This window comes from Eutrigla gurnardus, assembly GCF_963514095.1.
Source record: "Eutrigla gurnardus genome assembly, chromosome: 11".
Classification (NCBI taxonomy): Eukaryota; Metazoa; Chordata; class Actinopteri; order Perciformes; family Triglidae; genus Eutrigla; species Eutrigla gurnardus.
Genome location: NC_139925.1, coordinates 8,863,194 through 8,885,251, shown reverse-complemented (window position 1 = coordinate 8,885,251; position 22,058 = coordinate 8,863,194). Strand labels below are relative to the sequence as shown.

The 22,058-nt window shown below is 39.3% G+C and overlaps 2 protein-coding genes across 4 annotated transcripts; one reads left to right on the top strand and one right to left on the bottom strand.

Annotated features, from left to right (window-relative positions):
• Positions 1 to 1,124: 1,124 nt before the first annotated feature.
• On the top strand, positions 1,125 to 8,029 carry fbxo9 (F-box protein 9). Of its 2 annotated transcripts, none has more exons than XM_084020756.1 (13): positions 1,125 to 1,289; positions 2,555 to 2,626; positions 3,270 to 3,398; positions 3,484 to 3,541; positions 3,672 to 3,756; positions 4,317 to 4,447; positions 4,558 to 4,672; positions 4,859 to 4,977; positions 5,460 to 5,550; positions 5,893 to 5,988; positions 6,099 to 6,192; positions 7,354 to 7,508; positions 7,594 to 8,029. In XM_084020756.1, exons 1-13 carry the CDS (start codon positions 1,287 to 1,289, stop codon positions 7,700 to 7,702), a joined length of 1,257 nt encoding a protein of 418 aa, XP_083876882.1. In that variant the 5' UTR covers positions 1,125 to 1,286; the 3' UTR covers positions 7,703 to 8,029. The 2 variants fall into 2 exon arrangements, with proteins under 2 accessions (XP_083876882.1, XP_083876881.1); XM_084020755.1 differs by having other exon boundaries at positions 3,267 to 3,398.
• A 2,015-nt stretch (positions 8,030 to 10,044) lies between these two features.
• elovl5 (ELOVL fatty acid elongase 5) lies at positions 10,045 to 21,806 on the bottom strand. Of its 2 annotated transcripts, none has more exons than XM_084020757.1 (8): positions 21,718 to 21,806; positions 18,150 to 18,214; positions 17,611 to 17,798; positions 15,653 to 15,730; positions 14,853 to 15,024; positions 14,156 to 14,280; positions 13,156 to 13,290; positions 10,045 to 12,408 (listed from the first exon to the last, which is right to left on the bottom strand). In XM_084020757.1, the coding sequence occupies exons 2-8, from the start codon at positions 18,205 to 18,207 to the stop codon at positions 12,280 to 12,282; spliced, it is 885 nt and encodes a 294-aa protein (XP_083876883.1). In that variant the 5' UTR covers positions 18,208 to 18,214; positions 21,718 to 21,806; the 3' UTR covers positions 10,045 to 12,279. The 2 variants fall into 2 exon arrangements, with proteins under 2 accessions (XP_083876883.1, XP_083876884.1); XM_084020758.1 differs by having other exon boundaries at positions 21,628 to 21,756.
• Between the last annotated feature and the right edge of the window lie 252 nt (positions 21,807 to 22,058).

Below are 22,058 nucleotides of genomic sequence, written 5' to 3'. Positions count from 1 at the left end.
TATTGCATTCTTCAGTTGAATGAATGAATGAATGATAAATGTGGAGCGTCGGGTGTTACACTGGATTTGGTGACCCATCAGATTCTGTGATTAGAAATGTCACTGTAAATGTCACATTTTTGTTTTAACCAAATATTGTGTCAAGTATGTAGATAGGGTCACATTCAATACGGTTATTTTACACAAGTGCAATACAAACATAACATCTCATGCTCAATCTCTGTCTTTAATGTAAATATCTAGTCCATGCTGTATATATATACTGGAAAATTGTCTATTATGTACCTTATACATTCTACTTTATTTAACTTTCTTTATAGTGTTAATATATTTTGTTATATTGTACTTTTCTTGTCAATGCATGTTAATTATTTATTATCCTTATTTTTCTACCGTCTTGCTCCTGTAACGCTGTAAATTCCCCCACTGCGGGACAAATAAAGGACTATCTTATCTTATCTCATGTAATGTCTCAGAATGGTTGGCAGATTTTGAAGTAACATCTAACATGATTGGTGTATTACTACAACTAGACTACTATTACAACTTAATCTCGTGTATCATTTTAAATGGAACTGATTTCACCTCTGTGTTGGCTGGTCACCTGGGGACTTTTGACGATCAATTTGCATACATTTCCCGTCATATTGTAGACCAAAATACTAATTGAGATAATAATTGACAAAGGAATCAATAATTTTGAATTGCAGCCCCATTTGTTATACCATTATTACTACTATAAAATAATAACGATGATGCTGATTAAAAAAAAAATGTAACCTTCTTGGAACCTTCAGGGGTCTTTCCCTACAGAAATAAAGTTTAGTTTTATTGCCTGGCAGTATGTTTCCTAGTCAGTCTCACGAGTTAGAATTGACATTGTTACATTTGTTAAACTAAGTTAATTTAAGTAAAAACAATTATTTAATTATACATATAATTATCTGTGTATTCATTCCTGCTTTTATATATACCTTATTTTGTTTACTAATTCGAGTATTTATCGATTGACGTATGTCTGTATGTTTTAATGTATTTCTGGATGAATACGTCAACCGTCGTCTTCCATATATGGAATCAACCTGCTCCTCCGTCTCTTTTCCAACTTCGCCACACTTCCTGACTTCCTGCATCACCGAGGGCTCGAAGCCGTTCAGCGGAATGGCTGCGTTCCTGCGAGCTCGTAAATATGTCCGTTGTGTTGTCCGTTTCTCCGACCGTGAACTGTAAACGCTAGTGTCGACCGCTTGTGACGATAGAGAAGGAGACCTGCGAGCCGAGCTGTCATGGTGGGTCACCGTGCTTTTACGAGTTATTCGGAGAGGAAACGTGTGTAGCCACCTAGCTAACTAGCTAGCTAACGTAGCCAACGTCACCTGGATACCATTATCTGCAACGTTAACGTCAGTTCAGTTGCTGCTGTTCAACGACGTGTCTCTTCTGGGGGTTAACTCGGTACCAAAACAACACTTTTATGACCAGAATTCTGCGACTTTAGCCCCATAAAATTAATAAAAATTGACATGAGAGCTTAACAGTTTTAATTTTCCTTATCGGTCGTTAGCATGAACCTACACGGGGGGGGTGAACCCGTCGTTTTAGACTGACGCGAGGTTTGTAACTTCAGTAGTTTATGGGACACAAAACAAAACTTAGCCAGTATTTTCCATGAAAACAAAACTTGACATTAGAAACATAAAACAAACATAAGTAATAGGCACTATATTTGTGGCCCTGACAGGAGGAGTGGTGTCATCACAGTCTCACTAGATCTAGATAAGGCCACACCAAGTGACTATTGTCAAATGCAGGGGAAGCTACAGCACAACAGTGAATTTACCTTGTAAAATGTTAGAAAATAGTGAGATATGAAGATTCCACAGAGCTGAAATGCAACTCTCTGGAACAGCCCAGACCCATTAATTAAGTGTTTACGTTTTCAAACCATAAACAAAATCTTAAGACATTAACCTTTTTGTTGTTTTTTTGTTCAAACCTTCTGCAACTCTGTCCTGCAATGTCTTTTTAGTTACCGACCAGAATTTGCACCGATATAATGGTTAAGCTCTACTTATGATGATATAAAACAAAGAAAAGCAGCAAATCCTTACATTTGAGAAGCTGAAACCAGCAAATAGTTTGCATATAATGCTTTAGAAAAAATTATGTTTTCGTACAAAATCAATTTATCTGCAAATTATGCCAGCATCAGACTTTCAGATTCCAAAACAGGGAATACAACCGCTCCACGAAAGCAATACATTGCAGTTATAAACCTATCTAACTAACACAGAAGAAAACAAACAAAAAGACAGTCCCCATCATTTCTCCACAAGGTTATGCTGTTAAATTTGAAAATGTAATACTATATCCTGCTCTGGCATTTGCAGTCCCCTGTACCTTTTTATAGTATAGGCTGATTTCACCTGGGAACCATGGTCTTATGCCAGAAGTAGCACACCCAAAAACTAAACAAATCCACAACCACAGTAGTAACAGGTTTTGAGGACAAATAATGAGCTCCTGTGATGAATTTCACTTCTTCCTTGTACAGGCTGAAGAAAATACAGATATGGGAGGTACTATCGAGGATGAAGATGAAGGTTCAGATGACCCAAACCTTCAGGTTAGAAATCTTGTATATACAGTAAACAATTGATATCTCTTCTCCCTAAATTATTGACTGCATTAATGGTTAACTGCATCACTTAATGTCTTTGCTCTGCCATCTTGTTATTTGACTCCATCTGTTCCTGTCTTCTTGTTTATTTCTGTCCGTTGCTCCACTGCACCGTTAACAGGGTGCTGCCTTATAAAAGCATGTAAAAGCAACTAGCCCTTCTCGATGTCAACTGAAAGTTCACTGAATATATTGGGTGAAACTGGCACACAAGTCAATCATGCGCAATACAAATACAGCATGTATCAGAAGATAAATGCTGTTTCCAACACTGGTAGCTCAGTGGTCTTTTGTCAGTAAATGTTTGGACTTGCTTGGGCAGGTTGACACCACTTACTTCATATTTCACAGAATACTGGCATTATTTAAGTACAACAAGAAACATCATATCTTCTACCCACCTATACCTTTTTCACAAGGTATTTTATGATTTGTTTCGTAAAATGATGAAAAAAGTTAAATGTACGCTATTAGTCATGGTTCTGATTCAGCGATATTTATTGAGAAATCCTTCTGGTATGATTAGACTGAGAACCTAGAAACCCAGGACTTTTTTTGGTGCTTAAAAACTTCTTCACCCAATCAGCAGCAGGAGCTCAATGCATTCAGAGCTCAGTGGATGTCTGAGCTCAACCTGAGCTCTGGAGCGAGTGGATTGAGTGGCCGACTGCGAGCAAAAGGTCTGAAGAGGAAACAAGATATTGCCCGTGAGGAGAAAGTAAGTTGTGAAATGATTTCTGGATGTATTGCAGAGTGTTTTCACTGAAACGTACACTGATGTTGAGTTGATTTTTGTCCTTCAGGCTACAGAGTTGTTTTTGAGGGCTGTTCAGGAAGAGCAGAATGGAGCTGTCTATGAGGGTATGTAAGATATTCAGATGTTATTGCCATTGACAGTAATCGAGCAGGATTAATCCACCCATTGGATTGCTTGAGAACTTCAGATTTATTTCTCCTAAATGTATTATTTGACATGTTTTTTTCTTTGCAGCTATCAAGTTCTATCGCATGGCTATGCAGCTTGTGCCTGACATTGAGTTTAAAATCAACTACAGCCGTCCTCCTGATGCAGACTAGTAAGATGCTTTTCATTTTAGGATATTACCAAATCTAAGTTTGCAATGTTTCAATATGCTGTTTTTTTAAATTATGATCTCTTAAAACTTAAATTTGAATGTGTTTTTGAGTCCCAGTGAACTAGCAGTTAGTTAATATATAGTTAAATTGATGCAAAATACCACAAGGAATGTGATTTAAAAAGAGGCATTTTTCTGATTTCATACGGCTTAAACCTTCCAACATTTTTTAAGCATCCATGGCAGACAATGTCTTACACAAACTATTTCTTAATCGCCTCATGAAAACATTAATTTAGCATCTTCACCTCTGTAGTCATCAAGGTAAAGTATCTTTGCAACTGAGATAACTGTAATCTTCTGCCATATCAACTAAGTGGTTATTATACTAAAACAAGTAATCTTTTTAGTGGAGAAACCGTTGTGAGTGGTGTCATGGAGCCAGGATCGATCATGTGTGCTGACCTTTTAACACCAACAGCAAATAAAGTGGTGCACAGGCTTGTATGAGAGAAAGGGATATCCTCACGTCTAAGTGCGAACATGTGTTTTTATTGCAGCATGGCGGGCAATGATGTTGATGGTGAAATCGAGGATCTACTGGTCTACTTTGAGCAGGAGCTCACACTGGAGAGCTCCTTTCCAAAGATCTGCACTCCTGAGTTGGATTTGACTCAGATGCACATTTCAAGTAAAATGTGTATTTTTCTGAAGATTATACACATGTCTCGCATCTTTATTGACTTGTATGTATTGTAACTAACTTGTTTCCTTTTTTTTGTTTTCTTTTTTTAACCACAGACTTGCCGCGTGAAATCCTGATGTACATTTTCCGTTGGGTTGTGTCGAGTGATCTAGACATGCGAGCCCTGGAGCAGCTCTCTTTGGTTTGCCGTGGGTTTTACATTTGTGCAAGGTCAGCCCCTCTGTCATAACAGATCACATGTCTGACAGCTTGTTTGTCAACAGCTTGCTTCAGGTTTGACCCCTCAAAAATGCAGATTTGACATTGGGCAATTAAGGATCTCACTTTCTTGCGGTAATTTAAAGTGAATTCTATGTGCGTGGTTATAGATGTATTCAATCGTTTATTTCTCTACAGGGACCCAGAGATTTGGCATTCAGCCTGTTTGAGAGTGTGGGGACGGAACTGCACCAAAGTTGTACCCTTCACATCCTGGAGGGACATGTTTCTGCAAAGGCCTCGAGTCCGTTTTGATGGTAATTAAGTAAAAGATAAGATAAGAGAATCCCTTATTAGTCCCACAGTGGGGAAATTTACAAGTATTATATTAGTTATACATTTGTTGTGTCATAGTTTATGAGACCAGTACTGATAACGCATATCAGCTCATAAAAATATACCGTTTTGTAACAAAGCACTTTTTTACTCTTAACATGGTGCACACTGTTGCCCCCTGCAGTGGGAAGAGGTCGACAGCAATGTTATTGGAGCATGAATGCTGTAGACCAAATGTAGTGTAAAATTTAGCAAACACAAATGAATATAATGTTAAAGATGTATCCCAGTTTGAAAGCCAAACGTTTCAAATATTATCAGTGAAAATAGCTAATCTTCATGTTGCTTCTAAAACTTTATACTGGCCAATGTACCTGTGAATCCGTTTTCTATTATTACTTATTTTCTTATCCAATGAACATGATTTATCGGACGTAACTTTCCATACATTTTTTCTTCACAGGTGTTTATATTAGCAAGACATCATACATTCGTCAAGGAGAGGAATCGCTGGATGGGTTCTACAGAGCTTGGCATCACGTTGAGTACTACAGGTAGATGTTTGACTTCATCATTATTTTACTGCCTGGAGGGACTTTCTTAAGTTTTGGACCAAAGTCCCCTAGTCTCAAAGATGAACCGATTTATATTTTGGTGGGCAAAGGTCACTGTGACCTCACAAACACATTTCCCATGATTCTTATGCTCATTATTTCACACAATGTCTAATAGGATAAAATTAAGAAGGGACGGAAGTTTGGACAGACATGGATGTAAACTGCAACTTAACTGGTTGGCAGAGTAATAGAATGGGCAGACATACAACCACAAAGCAATACTTGTAGTTTGATAATGAGTTGTATGGATATCACTAAGTGTTGACGTGGTTTTCACAGGTACCTCCGGTTCTTCCCTGACGGCAACGTTGTCATGCTGACCACCCCTGAAGACCCTCTGGCCGTTGTTCCTCGCTTGCGCACTAAGAACATCAGGTACATCTTTGTTTTCTACAAACTCAGCTGGAGTTGCAACATAAACATAATTTCACAGATTTAAGTGGCATCACTTTTCACGATTTGTTGACTTTTGTTTGGTTTTACAGATTGGAGTCAGTTATGCTTGGTCATTTCCGTCTGTCACAGGAGACAGACAATCAAACCAAAGTTTTTGCTGTTGTCTGCAAGAAAAAGGAGGAGGTGAGAATACATTAAAGCTATGGGCCATAATTGAAGCAGAGCAAAGATGTGTGAAAGAATCTCTAAATGCATACTGAGATGTGTGAATGTGTACAGGAATCTGCAAATTTGCATTCAGAATCTGTGTGTAATGATATTTGTATGTTTAAAAAAAATCTCAATCTATTCAGATTTGCAAGTGTATTTAGAGAGACAATTGTAAATATGTAGACAACCTGCTCCAAAGTGGCTGCTGCACCTACAGTTAAATTGTAAACAAAACAATTAGGCTGTTTATTAAACCATATTAAAATATGCCAAATCTGATAACTCTAAAAGCCTTTCAATTAGTGATACTTTGATCAGGGTTGTTTTGTAATAGCTGCACTCACCCGTCTTGTAAATATAAGCATTAATCAACGGTACCGACTGCCAAGTTTATGCTTTATAGTAGTAGACAGTTGTCTGGACTGAGGTCTGAAGACGAGCACAGAGACACTGAGCGAGTGGGGGAGGGGGAGATGTGTTAAATAATTGTTAGTTACATTTCTCTTTATTGTTGAATAGCAGCAAAACAAATAACCCCGTCTCTCCCATCCTTATTCCTCCAGTACCCTGAAAATAATGTATTTAGAAGCGTTTTGCTTTTTAGTGAACTCATACCAGTTATTTTCCAACCAATGAGAATTTGGTCGGACAAGAGATTTATTATAAAACCAGTGAGTTGTTGGTTAGATGGTAGTTATGTTATTTTCTGTTCCAAAACTACACTGTTGCAATCCTGAGTTTTTATGTAAATGATCAAGAAATGTTATGTACAATATTCTCATCGTACAAGTGTACTGTAAATACGGTGGCAGTACAAAGTGTTTTTCAGGTTAATGTAGAACACTTATATGAGACAAACCTTATCTGGGATGAGTGTGGATTTATTTATTTACTACTGTTTATCATTTCACCTCAGAGTGATAACAGAAGAAAGGGCTTTTCCTCAATATTACAGTGGTGTTACTGAAATTAAATTATAAATGGTTGCATAACTCCTATTAATCCTATTACTAGTAATGTCATAGCGGCATGTTAATGACACATGAATGCTCACCTGCAGTCTAAACACCTCAAGAATGTAGACGTGAAACAGTCCGTTTATGGCTCAGCTTGTAAACTGTTATTCGTTAACAGAAAGCGACCGAGTTTCAAAGGAATCGGTTCTGCAGGCGGAACCCACCTCCAGAGGCTGAGCGCAGCTTCCACGTGGGACTGCATCTGAGCTCTGGGGGGCGTCAGAGTTTCAATAAGCTGGTGTGGATCCACCACTCCTGCCACCTCACTTGCAAGTAAGAGAACTGAGTACCAATAATGGTGGAAAAGAACACAAATATTTCCCCAGTCGTCCCAAATTGACATGCATTCTGTTTTTAGGCTGACTGGGGAGACGGTTATCACAGCGTTCGACCTGGACAGCATGTACACGCCCTTCTTCTTTGCACGTGTGAAGAGTTACACTGCTTTCTGTAATCAGCCTCTTTAAGCAGCCTGATACCTGCACACGATCCCACAACGTCCACGGCAAACGTTCAGCCATCATTTAAACAAAATGCATCCTTCGGCTTGTTTAATTTGTGCTGCAGCTGGATATCACTGTTAATATATGAACCCTCACGTCTCCTACATGTGAACGCTTTGTTTCAGGTTTACATAATAGAATACTACTTATTTTCTGATTTCAGAAATTATGATTATGTGCTGAGAGCTAAAATAATTAGCAACCTTTCCCACCAGCCCCAAGCAATGAATGTTCATATGGTGTTTGTTTCATGGTGCACTTTCTCCCTCAAATAAACAATGGTGAACAGAATATGCTCTTATAGATTCATTCGTTTTTAACCAAGTGACTTGTATTGACAAATCATCCATAGAAGGGGAATTGGGTAAATGTTGTGAGACCTCAGGGTCATGATGTGTAACCAGGTTTATTGAACAATTCTTAAGCATGTACACGGCTATAGGAAAAATAATAGAGATCCTGTTACACAAGCTGAGGGAAAAGACATTGCAGATGTGATTTTGAGACTTTGACAGTGCATCATTTGTCTTGCTGAGGACACACGGGTATAATCCACGCATTACATTTTCTGGGAACCAAGCACGGACAGATCAAACAGGATTTGCGGTGGGGAAAAAAATGAATGTGAAAGTTGCATTGGATTAGGCTGAAATGATTTGTGGTTGGTTGACTTTACTATAGTTGGTTTTTCAGAAATATTCCAAAGGCCTCTTGCAAATTCAAATGGCAAGTAAATCTATTTCTGCTTTTTAAGGAGTTGATCGAAAACGTGACGATAATAACAAACGGAGGGGAAAACAAGAAGAATTTAAATGTTTGTTTTGTTGTTTTTTTAGATTAAGTTTGAGTTGATTTTCAGGTGATTCCTTCTTCAGAACTCGAGACGCCTCTTGGATTAGAGGCGAAACGTCTTCAAAAACCCAAAGCAAGTCCAGATGCCTCTGATTAAGCTTTCAAGGACTACCATGACCTGCACCACTGAGAACATCCCTTTCTTTGATACAGGTTTGTTGAATATTCATCTGTCACAAAGCTAAAACAATCAAGTTGAGGTTAACTGTTTCATCCTAAACTCGGCTCACTGCAATGGTTTCAAAATATGGAGATTGTACCATGTTTTATTCTATTACTTCAGTTAGGGGAAAAAACTGAAGCCCTGTTGCTGGCCACTGAGCAGCTCCACTGGAGCGGTTGGGGTTAAAGGCCTTGCTCAGGGGCGGCGGTAATGAGGGGTGGCAAGCACTGCTTGTTCACTTTCCTTACCCAGATTTATCCTGCTGCTGAACTGAAGCCCTTCCAGCCTGAGTTGTCCAACCTATCATTTACATAGTAATGAGTAGACGGACATGCTCGCCATACCGTACCGCTGTTTTTAGGCGAGAACCTCCACACCATCACCCCACCCTCCCCGTCTCCCTCAGGCCATGGTCTCTGAAAAATCAGTGAGTGAGGCATTGTTTGCACAGTGGCTGACCAGCAGACACACCACCAAAGCTCACAACAGTCGCTCTGTCCTGTCCAATGCGAGCCGTGTGTGACACATAGCATACCAGTGCATCCACTCTGCACACAGTGCGTCACCACGATACGGCATCTTATTGCAATGTGAAACGCTGCAAATCACGCAGTTTGTCAACATCGGTTGAATCTAATGAGATGCTGATTTCACTCAGTTAATCTCACTTCAGTGATTTTCACAGCTGCAAAATGGGTTCATCAGTGAACACTCAATCTTTGTTTCGACAAACTTCCTGCCAATTCCGTTGATAAACTCATGACGGGGCCAAAGAACCTCAGCACCATCTAGTGGACTGAGAGAACAATCGTTACTAAAAGGTTTCATTTGAATTTGCAATATTAATAGTTTATTTAATAAAAGATCTTGGCGCCCTTGTATTGATGCACTATGGCTATGCAAGTGATACATTTTGTAAAATATTTGTCATTAAAAAAGCTTCTCTTAATAAGTCTATAAATTACTTTGATGAAGCAAGTTTGTTTCATATCTTGTTAGAGCCACATCATATATATTTTTTTAATTCTGCCCTATAATATATTCATTCAAATTTACAAACTAGACTCAACCACGTGGGGCTTTGAGCTAAATGCTAATGTATTCATGCTCACAGTGAAAATGCTGATGTCGAGGATGTATAATGTTAGAATTGCATAGAATTTTTTGTTGATGAGCTCGATTGTTTTGTACCATTTACATGGTTTTTAAGGAAGGAAAACAAGTAGATTTACGATCTCAGTTTGTTTTTAATGGGTTACAGTGAGTAAAGCATGAGTCACAACATGTTAACCCACATTTACCCCAGATTTATTTATATATATATTTTTTTAACAATCTATAAAAATGCATGTAATATATCATTACATACCTATATGCTTCCTTGGCCTTTGCCAAATGGGATGTAATTTAATGCTAATCCAGCCCTTAAATAATCCCTGTTACCTTCAGTGCTATCACCTTGTACAAAGGAAGAAACTGTAACCAGGTAGGCTTATAGCTGGAAATATATAACCATAATTAAATTTCGTGTAGACATGGTTCATTGATGATATCTGCAGACCAAATTCATCATGCAGACAAAAATGTGTCCATTGTATGCATTATTCAGGATTTAACAATAATCACCTATACATGTGAGCAACGCGCCATGCTCGTTCAGTGGTTAAGGCCGTATATTACCTCGTTAAATGGATTCAGCATGGTAGAGCAGTGCAGCAGTGGTCCACTGCGAGGGTATCCCATTTACAGAGTTCTTCATTCAAACATCCTTGTACCTTTTTGTTTTTTATACCAGCATTTACTGTCTCGGCCCCTGGCAATGGTTTACGTAAAAAGAAAATAACATTAAAATTAGGAACACAAAGGAATAAATAATTAAATCACTAAAACCTGCTTTCTTCACAGTTAATGTTTGTTGTCATAAAAAATAACATTTTATAAGAATAGTTTGACATTTTGGAAAATATGCTTATTAGCTTTCTTGCTGAGAGCTGGCCGGGAAGATTAAAACATTTTATATCTGTAAGCTAAATATAAGGCTACAGGCTTTGGACAGGTCCAACTAGCTGTTTCCCCTTGTTTCCAGTCTTTATGGTAGTACACAGCAAGTGTACAAGCACATCTCCCAACTATTCCTTTAATATAAGATACCCTGTCAGCTGTTAGGAATGATAGTTGAGGACATTTTTATATTTTCAAAAACAGAAACATCAGGCACAGGATTTGAACTGGAAGTTTGACACATCGTTATTTTGAAATGCACCAACATGATGATAGTGATAGCATACTGACGAGATGAAAAATGCTACTTTAGAAACCAAATTAACTGGTCCAGAAGGCACCCTATTATGTAAATACTCAACAAAAACTAAACATTGACTAAACAATTCCATCTCAACGTCCATTTATCACATGATCTTCTTCGGTGGTTGGGGTTTATCCAGTTGTCATGACATTTTAGTTTACATTTCTGAACATTTTAAGGACTCATGACAGGAAAATGTCTCCATGCGTTGAGGAAGATCATGTGACAATCAAAAGCTCTAGAGCATGTACTAAATGGACCTTGTGGTGAGATAATTTTTTTCAAATGCTTTTACCGAGTCAATAATGACTATATATTAAAGCTTATGCAAATATAATATACTTCAGTGTTTATCATTAAATAATACAGTGATAATATTCTTACCAAAAAGCATTTAATTAATTTCAGTGAATTCGAGTTCTAATTGCATTTACTGGATAAAAGCTACAGTAGATATCACAGCCCAGTGTGAAAGGAGACAAACAGGTTTCTATAACATGCGGGATGCTAAGGAGAATAGAGTTGATATTATGGTCATAAAACATTCCAACTGCCCCCCCCCCCCCTGTGTGTCGGAAACTTATTTAAATATGAATCCTAGCAAATGCACTGCGTTATGCTTTGGTTAGATGGTGAAATATTACAAATTAAAAGAGCCGGTTCTGCAAATATATGCCCTACTGCAAAACGTCTGCTGTTAACAACCTGTATAAATGCTCAACAGTATTACGCAGGACAGAATTTAAGATTATTCAACAGCACAGGCAGGAGTGAGGGGATGCATGCTCTAGATACACATCAAGGACCATCGTAAGCAACAAACCGTCCCCTAGGAGAGGTCAGTGAACGTGATGAAACCTTCGGCTGCAACCAACCGAAGCTTTCATCTTTGGACCTTTTTGTGTGAAAAGCATCATTGAATGAATCAAACTGTGTGATTGTTTGTGGAGTGAATTTCCTCGAGAAAGTGGGTGAGGCAATATTGTGCAACCGTACTACAATACTCTTCTATATTTATTTAGTAATTCAATACCATGAGTAGGAACGTGTGCAAAAACATGGAAAGTCTCTGGCTATATGTGGCTATGGCTTATTTCTTCTCAAGTGAGTGCTAAACTATTCTAGATAAGAAGATACGTATACCTCCTAGCAGCATTAGCTAACACGCTACAGTGAGAATTAGGTGGCATTTTCTTTTTGTTTGTTTGTTTTTTTCAAATGTCAATCCACCCTTAGTTTCTTGTGTGCAGTGTGCTCCTTAGATGGCGTCCCATTTGCATGTCCATTTGTTGATGCAGGAGAGCCATTTTGGTGATCCTTCTTGAGAGGACCACTGTGCTTCTTGTAAGTCTTGAGAGAGAGAGAGAGAGAGAGAGAGAGAGAGAGAGAGGCAGAGAGAAAGTGTTATTATTACACAAAATGTTATCATTGAAAATCAACAGATTACTTCATAATGAGTCATATCTACTATGACATGTCATAATGTTTGTTATCCACCTGTAAAATGTCCCAATCAGTAGCTTACATAGCGTGGTCACAGTTTTTGGTCACAAATTAAGGGCTCTTGGCAAATCATCATCAGTATCACATTTTCAAAATTATATCAGCCTCAAACTTCCATTTATATATATATATATATATATATATATATATATATATATATATATATATATATTATATTATATTATATTATATTATATTATATTATATTATATGAGTGATGACCTTTCAGCTCCAAGCCTGTTTTCTTCTTACTAAATATCTTTAAAAACAGGTCATAAATATTAAGTTTAATAAAAAGAAAAAAGCACAATAATTGTCTTAAACAGTTGAGCACTGTAGTTTTTAGCAAAATTTACTTATGTAGTTTATGGATTAATAAACATTGATGCACTAGTGATCATCAGTGTTTGTGAGATTAACTGAAAATAAACCCCAGTGCTCATGTTCATTGTAGTGAAGAGACATGACATCCAGCACAACAGTGTGGCTCATTTATGGGGGTTTTTTTTGGCACTTGCTAAAATAATAAAATATCACCAGACTGATCCGTTAAACTCATTAATTGACAGTTTGAAAATAGAAAAACCAACTGACCTGAATGTAGAAGTTTGAGAAAAGGAAAATGAGCGTGACCATGTAACCTATTTGGAAGTACAGCCATCCCTTGGGGAAGCTACATGGCCATATGACTGCACACAACGTCTGGGACATGGTTAAAAAGAACTGGATCTGTGGGGGGGAGACGTCACATGCACATCATCCAGTCACATACTAGAGTCAGAAGGTGACACACAGAGCATATACAAACATCATATTGATCCAGAGCCTAAAATATCTCTTAATGGAGGGTGAGAACGCCTGCACTCTATTAAAGCTGAAGAGGGTGCTGCAGGAAATAGTCCAAGGACACTTCTAACATCTATATAGCAACATCAGCTCCACAGTGTCAAGTGAATATGATAATCATCACATACAACAACAAGGACAACAGCTAAAATACATTTGATTTCAACTTTTTTTAAACTGTACATTTACTCCACTACATTTACTCGCCAGCTGTTACCAGTTACTTTACATTGTTCACATGCAAAACGTATTATCTGTCTCTGAAATATAATAAATTGTTCAATGCATACTGCACATAGATTCATTTACTGTAATAATGTAATCTTTCAGTATGGTAGTAAGAATATTCCAACCTATTTCCATTGCAATTAATTATTTGCGATAATAATTTTTCAGTGATACAGAAACCTGCTGCGATCTTCCTCCTTTCAAGCTATGGATTATCTCTCTTTTTTCCTTTCTTTCTTTTTTTTTTTTTTAAGAAAATAAGATTTTAGGACATAATAATATTCAGAGGCTACATGAGATTTGGGGGGATTTTGCAGATAAAACTGCCCAACAGTATATAGAATAGTTCAAATGACAGATAAAAGGCAAGTTACACATTATTGCATCAGTAATAATAATGCTACAATATAACATCCAGTATATTTATGTATAAATAAAATATATAAATATATACACATTATGTTAGGAAATCTTGCTGACAATAAAGTTTTTTAAATGATTATTTTGCAATTGAACCCACCAGCTGAAACTGTGTGATGTACTTCTTCCACCAAAGGTACGGCCGCATGGCTGGGATGGCCGACAGACCATAGTAAGAATACATCAACACGTGGACGAAACTGTTTAGGGAGGCGCCGAAGTAGGCTGGAGAGACACAGACCAGAGACACGGGGAGTTATTCATCTACTGTGAGTAATAACAGATGACTGGCGTTGAGCGGCGCAATGAGCATGTAGGGAATAACTAACCTACCGTTGGTACGCTCCATTGGAAACCATTACTACGAAGTCCGTGTTAAATCAATAGAATCCATTAACAGTAAAGTAATACAGAAGTAATATAGTGAGCATCTGATGAATAATGAAACATGCTTATAGATCTGAAGTGTCATATTATCTTTAAATCTATAGTAAAAGGCATATTAATAAGGAGACCTTTAGTGTGAGGATATTGACTATTCCATAACTAGCAGACGCCTGTGATGTTTTGTGCTCAACATTAATAGAAAAAGCACAAAAAGATAGATGACACAGTGCAGCAGTGTTCGGGTCACTTAGTGTCCTTTAGGGTTTGTGGGGAAAACGAGCTGTTTTTAGGGCTAATGGGTTTAACGTTCGAGCAGTTGAATTATTCAGCTTGCTTTGGGGCCAAATGGTAAATGTGGTTACTGGAGTGATTTGAGTCACTGGAGGGAAAAGTTATGTTAAAACACTCACAATGGCCGCAGGGCACCCAGTTCATAACAAACCACCAGATATTCGGCATGCTGGCGTGGTGGTAGATGTGAAGAAACGTGATCTGGTGATTATTCTTTCGTAGTATGAAGAAAAAGGTGTCCATGAACTCAATGAGCTTGGAGAAGTAGTACCACCACAGGACATTTATGATCTGAGAGGAGACGCAGCAAAAAAAACAAAAAAACAACGGGTTAATGATTATAAAACACAAGAACAACTTCCTGGAGAGACCAATACAGACATGATAGAGATGTCAATTGAGGAAAAAATACAGTAGACACTAGTTATCATACATTGTGATATCTGGACCAAAGGCCCTTGAAAGTTCAGGATCATAAAGCAATTAACTATGTGTACTGTAGCTGTGACACAGTGATAACACTTTCAATTGAATCACCGCGGAACAGCAAAGCTGTGCACATTTCACCAGGAGCCTTGTTTTCACCTCCGCTGAGCTCAGTAGGACAACCGAAGAGAGTCATCATGATGACATGAGTCGGATTAATTTGACTCCCTGTCTCTGCAGCTTATCTGCTGGGATTTACAGGTACTTGTCCATAGAAATCAGAGCAAAGAAAACACACAGAATGTGCTTAAAATATATATATATATATACTCTAGGTGTCCCACAATAACCAGTATTTATCCCTTCGCTATAGAGTTTAGTATGTCGAGAAAGGGGAATAATTAACTTTGTGATAAAAACAATCACACATTATCAAGTGAAAATAAAATCCCCAGCAATAAACATCAAAAGGGTATGAATCTGACCGACTCACTTTATTATCTGCTTCCTGTGCACTGTGAATGTCCTGGCAGTAGAAGTTGTAGCCCCCGTGCCACACAGCAGTAACAATCTAAAGGGGAAAAAGACATTAAGATGAATGATGTGCATTTTGTTGATACATAAGCTTTTACCACACTTAATCAGACTGAGCACGTTTGGCTCAAAACACAGTTTTTATAAGACTTGTGGTCATTATTATTATTATTCATGTCATCTCTGTGTTAAAATCAGTGTCATGCCCCTTTAAACAATAATTATTCAAATGCAAGTAGATGGCCTGGCTTGGTGCTGATTCACCAAATCAATATAAATCCGCTGTCTTTGTCTGCCGCTGTAAAAAAAGGCTTCACTAACGGACCTCCGAGCCAAGAAACTGCCACCGGTTAAGAACCGGCAACAGGACGAAGCGTTGAATGAAACAAAAGTAATCATAATCAGATTTAATAACAGCCATTATGTGATGACCCGCTGTGCCCTGTAAAAAGTCGACAAGAATGAAACTGCCCTGTACTTTGATCCACATCAGGTGGCATTGATTTTGGACTGCCAAAAGTTCACCCCATGGCCAGAGCATTGTCAGAGTACAGGGTTTAATGAATCACAAAGCCAACCGCCAGCCGGGGCCTTACGCAATGCAGACGGAAAGACAAGAAGCTTGTTCTGCCAGCTGAATGGGGGGGGGAGAGTAGAGATACTTTAGACTTACACGTCCACAAAACTGCTTAGTCTGGTTCTCAGTCTGGTTCCTGGTGTCCTCGCTTAATGCCAGATACGATCGCTACGATAAGTGACGTCTGGGCACTACCAACTTTAAAGAGCACAATTCAGCTCAGACGCCGCCACCATGCCGAATCATCCACGCTTGTTGCATCTATCAATTTCAGTTATTTAGTCAGCTGTTTATCAAAAGCAGTTTTGCAGCAAACAAAAGAGGCCTGTGCTGGCGTCTGCGAGGGCATACGAGGGATTTGACGGCTGAAACAATGAGCCTGTCAGCATCCAGCTGTGTCCCTCTCACTCCCTGATAGCATTGTCTCCGGCGGTCGCTCAGAGAGAGACGTCAGCAGCAACAGGCCCGAGTGGAATCAGAGTCGAGTGTTAAAGAAGTAGTACATTCTTGGAAAATACACTTATTCCATTTCTTGTTGAAAGAAGATTGATCTCTGTCATACCTGTCTGCTGAATACACAACTACAGCTATTTTTGGCTTAGCCTCATGTAGACAGCTTTGCAAGACAAAATGTGCAGTATAGTTTCATAACAAGATATATTGTTAAATAGTGAGCTTTGAGGTGCTGCTTGTCTCCTGTTTGGACAGAGCCAGGCTAGCTGTTTGCTCCTGTTTCCAGCCGTTATGCTAAGCTAAGATGACTCTCTACTGATTTTAGCTTCATATTTAAAGGAACAGGTGAACATTCTGGGAAATAGACTGTTTATTTTTTTTTCTTCTTACAAGACGCCATACCACTTTCATGTGTATAGGTTAAAGCTGGAGTCAGTCGCTGGTTGGCTTAGCTTAGCACAAAGAGAGCGTAAAAATGGAAAGACAGGTTTTTTTTTTTTTTTAGTTCTGGTTCTAACTAACAACAGCTTGGTCTCTGTGTAGAATAAACAAGCAAGATAACACAGTGAGCTTTAGATGTGCCGGTATACGGGTTTTGTTTGAATGCTAAGTTGGCCGCAGGCTTATATTTAATGTATACGCATAAAACGTAGCACCAATCCCATCTAACTGGCAAGAAAGCGAATAAATAATACATTTCAAAATCATTCCTTTCATTAAAAACATAAATCTGGTCATATTCACACACTGGAGTTGCAGTGAGGATGAGGCTCAGATTCAGGTCGGCGTCCTCTTTTTTTTTTTTTTTTTCCATAATCTGTCTGAAGTGTGACATTGCAGTGATTGCTTTAGCCTACTTCAACACGGGTGCCCAGCAGTCTGTTTACCTCATAGACCAAGTAGAAGGACAAGAGCGTGAGGCCCAGATTGTAGAACACCAGGAAGCCTCTGCAGGAGTACGGCGTCCGGTGTCTCATGTACTTGGGCCCCATCCACACGATCAGGAGGTACATGACTGTGAGTGCAAAGGTTGGTGGGTAGTCGTCGAGCAGCAGCCATCCCCGCACACGCTGATCTGAAATATGGAGATAAAGAGACCAGTGTTCATCGCCGATAAGGTGGCCTCATTGTAACAGCAGACGAACGTGTACAGTGAAAATCAGCGCTGTGGAATGTTTGCTCAACACATAGAAAGGTTGGCAGCAAGTAGGTGAAACACCCCGGCAGACTTCTTGTGCAAGTCCATGCAATGTTTACAGTTTAATGAGCACCTCGGGTTGAAGGTTTTTAGGTAATACTTCTACTGGCTATTGAGCAATTGCAGCAAATTCAGCATATTTGCAACATGCTGGTACAACGACATTAAAGACAACAGTAGCACATTTTTATACCAGCAGATAAGATGACAATAAAAAGCTCGACTTACCTCTGGGACCCATCCATGACTCTACGTAAGTGTTTAGTTTATGATTGAAGGTCTCCATTTGTCACCTAAAAACAAGGGGAAAACAAAAGACCAACAAATTAAAGCAGCATGAATCTCACGGACACGACATCCCACACAGGGCTGAGATATTAGACTCTGTTTTGGTCTCCACCATGAGGGGAATATCAGACATAACTTGTCTGTCATTTGGAGTGGAACAGGTAGAGAACATTGAGTAAGTCAGAGTCTTTTTGGCTAAAGCAGCGGCTGGTACCAACACTGATGACTGCGACTAAAGGTTTGAGCTTACTGCCCAAAATAATGAGCCGAAAGACGCTAAAACGCTCTGCAGAACTGGGGCAAACTGCAGTCTGGATAACTGTCTGTTTGTCATTACGAGTGACATGTTTAATAAAATATTGATTAGTGCAGCTTTAAGTATGATAAGCTTAATTCATTTGCCTGAAAGAGGCTTTAATAGTGATCACAACCTCTGGAAGTTCTGATTGATTAAGTAGTATTTCATTGACAAAAGTGTCTCAAAATCTCAGACTTGTCAAATGTGATACATGCCCATCATGTCTGTTATTTAAACATATATCAGTTTGTGCTCTAGCTGTTCAACCTGATTCTTCACATCCCTGTGGTTTCAAACAGATCAAGACACTAAAACAAGAATCCAACAGGCAGGTCTGAACAGAAGACAACCCCACCTCTATTCACTGAAGACTATAGTGATTCTCTGGCTGTTACATTGTTGAAGGTAATGAAATGTGTAGCTGTATTACACTTAATGTGCTCCAAGTTTTAATAATAATAATCTCAGACTCTGTGTCGCTGTGCTGCTACATTTACTTTGACAAAAGTGGTGTATGTAGTAATTCAAACAGCTGCCTGTGCCTGCTGTCAGGTTCAAAAGTGCAGGCTGTCTGTAAGAGGTAAGTACTTTCCATAAACACTCAATGCTATGCATGCTATGACAGTCAGATCTACCCTGTGATGTACACGACTATGTAAAAATCTGTTTTTCTTTCCTTGTACCAAGAAGTTTAAAGTTATTATTAAAGGGTCTGTTCTCGAGCCCAGTTGTTCATTCCCTACTAATGTATGATCAAACTCCAGGACATACTTTGACTTAAATCCAAGCCTGCACATGTTAAGTTGCATATATGCCGTATATACAACTCTTTATTTACTATCACCCCAGAGGTATTATTAAATCCTGCTGCCTTTATATGATTTCTGTGTCAGTTCAGGCTTTGCCTCCTCGCAGCTACAGACATTCTTCATTTCCACCGTCTTGTTTCCGAGCTATGCATTCAATTCAGTTCACTCACGTCAAACACTGCTGCACCACTAGACACGTTCTACACCTGCGTCCACACCTGGAAACCAAACACGGACAATATACCGTAGTCCTTCTGTAATGTGACGAAGGGCCATGTGAGCCTAGAACATGATCTAGACTAATATGATTAACAAATCCGATTTCGACTGCGGATGGGTTACAATCTTCTTTTGGCTCCAGTCGGATTTGTGTGCGTCGTGAGGCGAACGTGACACACAGCCGCACAGGTTAACAGGATACCCACGGACATGTGAGTCCATCAATCACATTTAGCGAAAGCATCTCCATTTAATCTGCGTGCAGCTATTATGTTAAGTGATATGATATTGAAATGTGACTATTAGAGCTGAGGGGGGCACACCAGTGCCTTTGTTTACATGCATTACATTTCATTTAATCCATATGAAGACATATTCACATAAATCCTGTGACTAGCTGAACCCTGATAACTGTATTACACAATGTTGACATACATGGTAGTCATACATACCTGTTCTGTGAGTGCTAGTGTGTTGCACAATAGCACACACAGAGCAAAAATGTACCACGCATATCTGAAGAGAGTCGTCCCTCTTCCTTTCAACATCGTGGTATATCTCAGTCTACCAAGGGACTTCTGTAAAGATACGTGTAAAACGCGTGATGCCCAGGCAGCGTTATCACTGATAGTTGCATCGGTCCATAATCACTCGTCGTCTACGGGAACAAAATATGGCTTATTCTGGTCAACCTCACTACAGTAATATCCATGCTCTGATTATCAGGGATGCATTAGGGCCGCACCAAAACATGATAATCTGCAAGGCCTTAATCAGAGCACGATGAGCCACAACAGGAGAGCATGCCACGGCCCGCTCACTGAGTCTAGATAAATGTAATATTCGTCTAAACAATCAGAGGAAACACTAATGCACGATCTGGACTGAGGTCAACGTCAGTGGTTTCATCTCTGCAGCTGATAATGATTTATTCAAACAGTCTAAAACGTTTAGATTATATGACAGTAGATACAACAATATACAATCGTAGACGCCTTTGGAATATATGATTGTATATTCGTTGTCATTTTGGATTTTTGATGATTATTTTTGTAGAATGTGTGGAAATTAGATGAGAGATCACAGAGATCACTATAAAACAGCAGAAATAATACATAATATAGTATTTAGAGACAGTAATGTCTCTCCAGAAGTTAACTAAACTAAAAGTTGGGAATGTCATCATACAATACAATTACAAAAGTCCCGAGACTGGTTATCCTGCATGTTTTTATGTCTTTGATTGAGAGTCTTCTGAGCGTTTCTTTTATCTGCAGGTTTCACATCTTTCATCACAATGAAAGACGGAACCAGCCTGGACCGCATTGTTAAACTGTGATCTAAGATCAACAGAGTGCAAACAAAAGAGCGCTGAATTCTTTCTGCAAAGCATTTCTTCTTCGTCTCCTTCGAAGTCTTTGGCAGTGAATGATCTCTGATGGGCGTTATCACGTGGGTATACGACTAACTAAATTCCAAATCAGTTGTCCGCCTTTAACATGAATTGTATGTAGATTTTACTCCATGTTTTAGCTTCTTTTGTAGTTGTATGTCAGCAACTATGAGGAGATTTTTTTTTTAAGTTGTTTTTGAATGTGAATCTGAGCCGGCAGCAACATCAACATTGAAGTTTCCCCCGGGAACAATACCAGGAAGTTTGACAACTAGAGTTCCATAAGTGAATATCGTGCAGCGCTCGGCTGCCCGCGTCTTTAGAGGACCATCCATCGCAACATTGTAGCGCTACTGTATCAAATCTGCGTCCTGTCGCGTGTCCGAATCACGATATACGAGTAATTTTCCATCGGGGTCACACCAAACGGCACTTTACGAACACCGACGCTTCAACCCAGACATGTGAGCGCACATCTGAAGACAGTTATCTCATTACATCATCCGCTTATTTCATAGCTCAAACTTCCAGAGAGCAATTAATTAAATAACCGCATCCTGTCGATCGCATCCCGGGCTCGAGGTCACCGCTCCAGCATCACCCAAACGGGTTCGCTTAAACAGACGATCACCATCCATTTTTTTTTTTTTTTTGGATTATAAATAAATAGAAATAATAATAATTAAAAAAAAGCCTCACCATGAAAGCAACCCGCCCGCCCGTTCGCGTTAGACAGCGAAATGTTGCGAGTGGATGAAGAGATGCAGCTGTGAGCCGCAGACTGCCTACCTTCAGAGGCGGGGAGAGAGAGCGAACACGCAGGCTGTGTAACCTTGGCTGCTGCTGCTGCTGCTGGCCGGGCTGAGCACAATGTGCAGCCTTGTCGCTCAGTGGAAAATAGTGGGAGGAACAGGCAGACTGGCCCGCTGCCCTGCAGGAGCGCTACAGCCAGGAGGTGACCCGGTGTGTTGCAAGCGCGCATACACACACACACACACACAAACACACACACATGCAGAATGAAAAAGATGGGATCAAGGCTCTGTCTGCTTTATTGTCACTGCAGTTCAATGGCCTTCCTGTAAATTGGTAACTGTAGACACGTGGATGCTGCCAAAGTACAGAGAGCT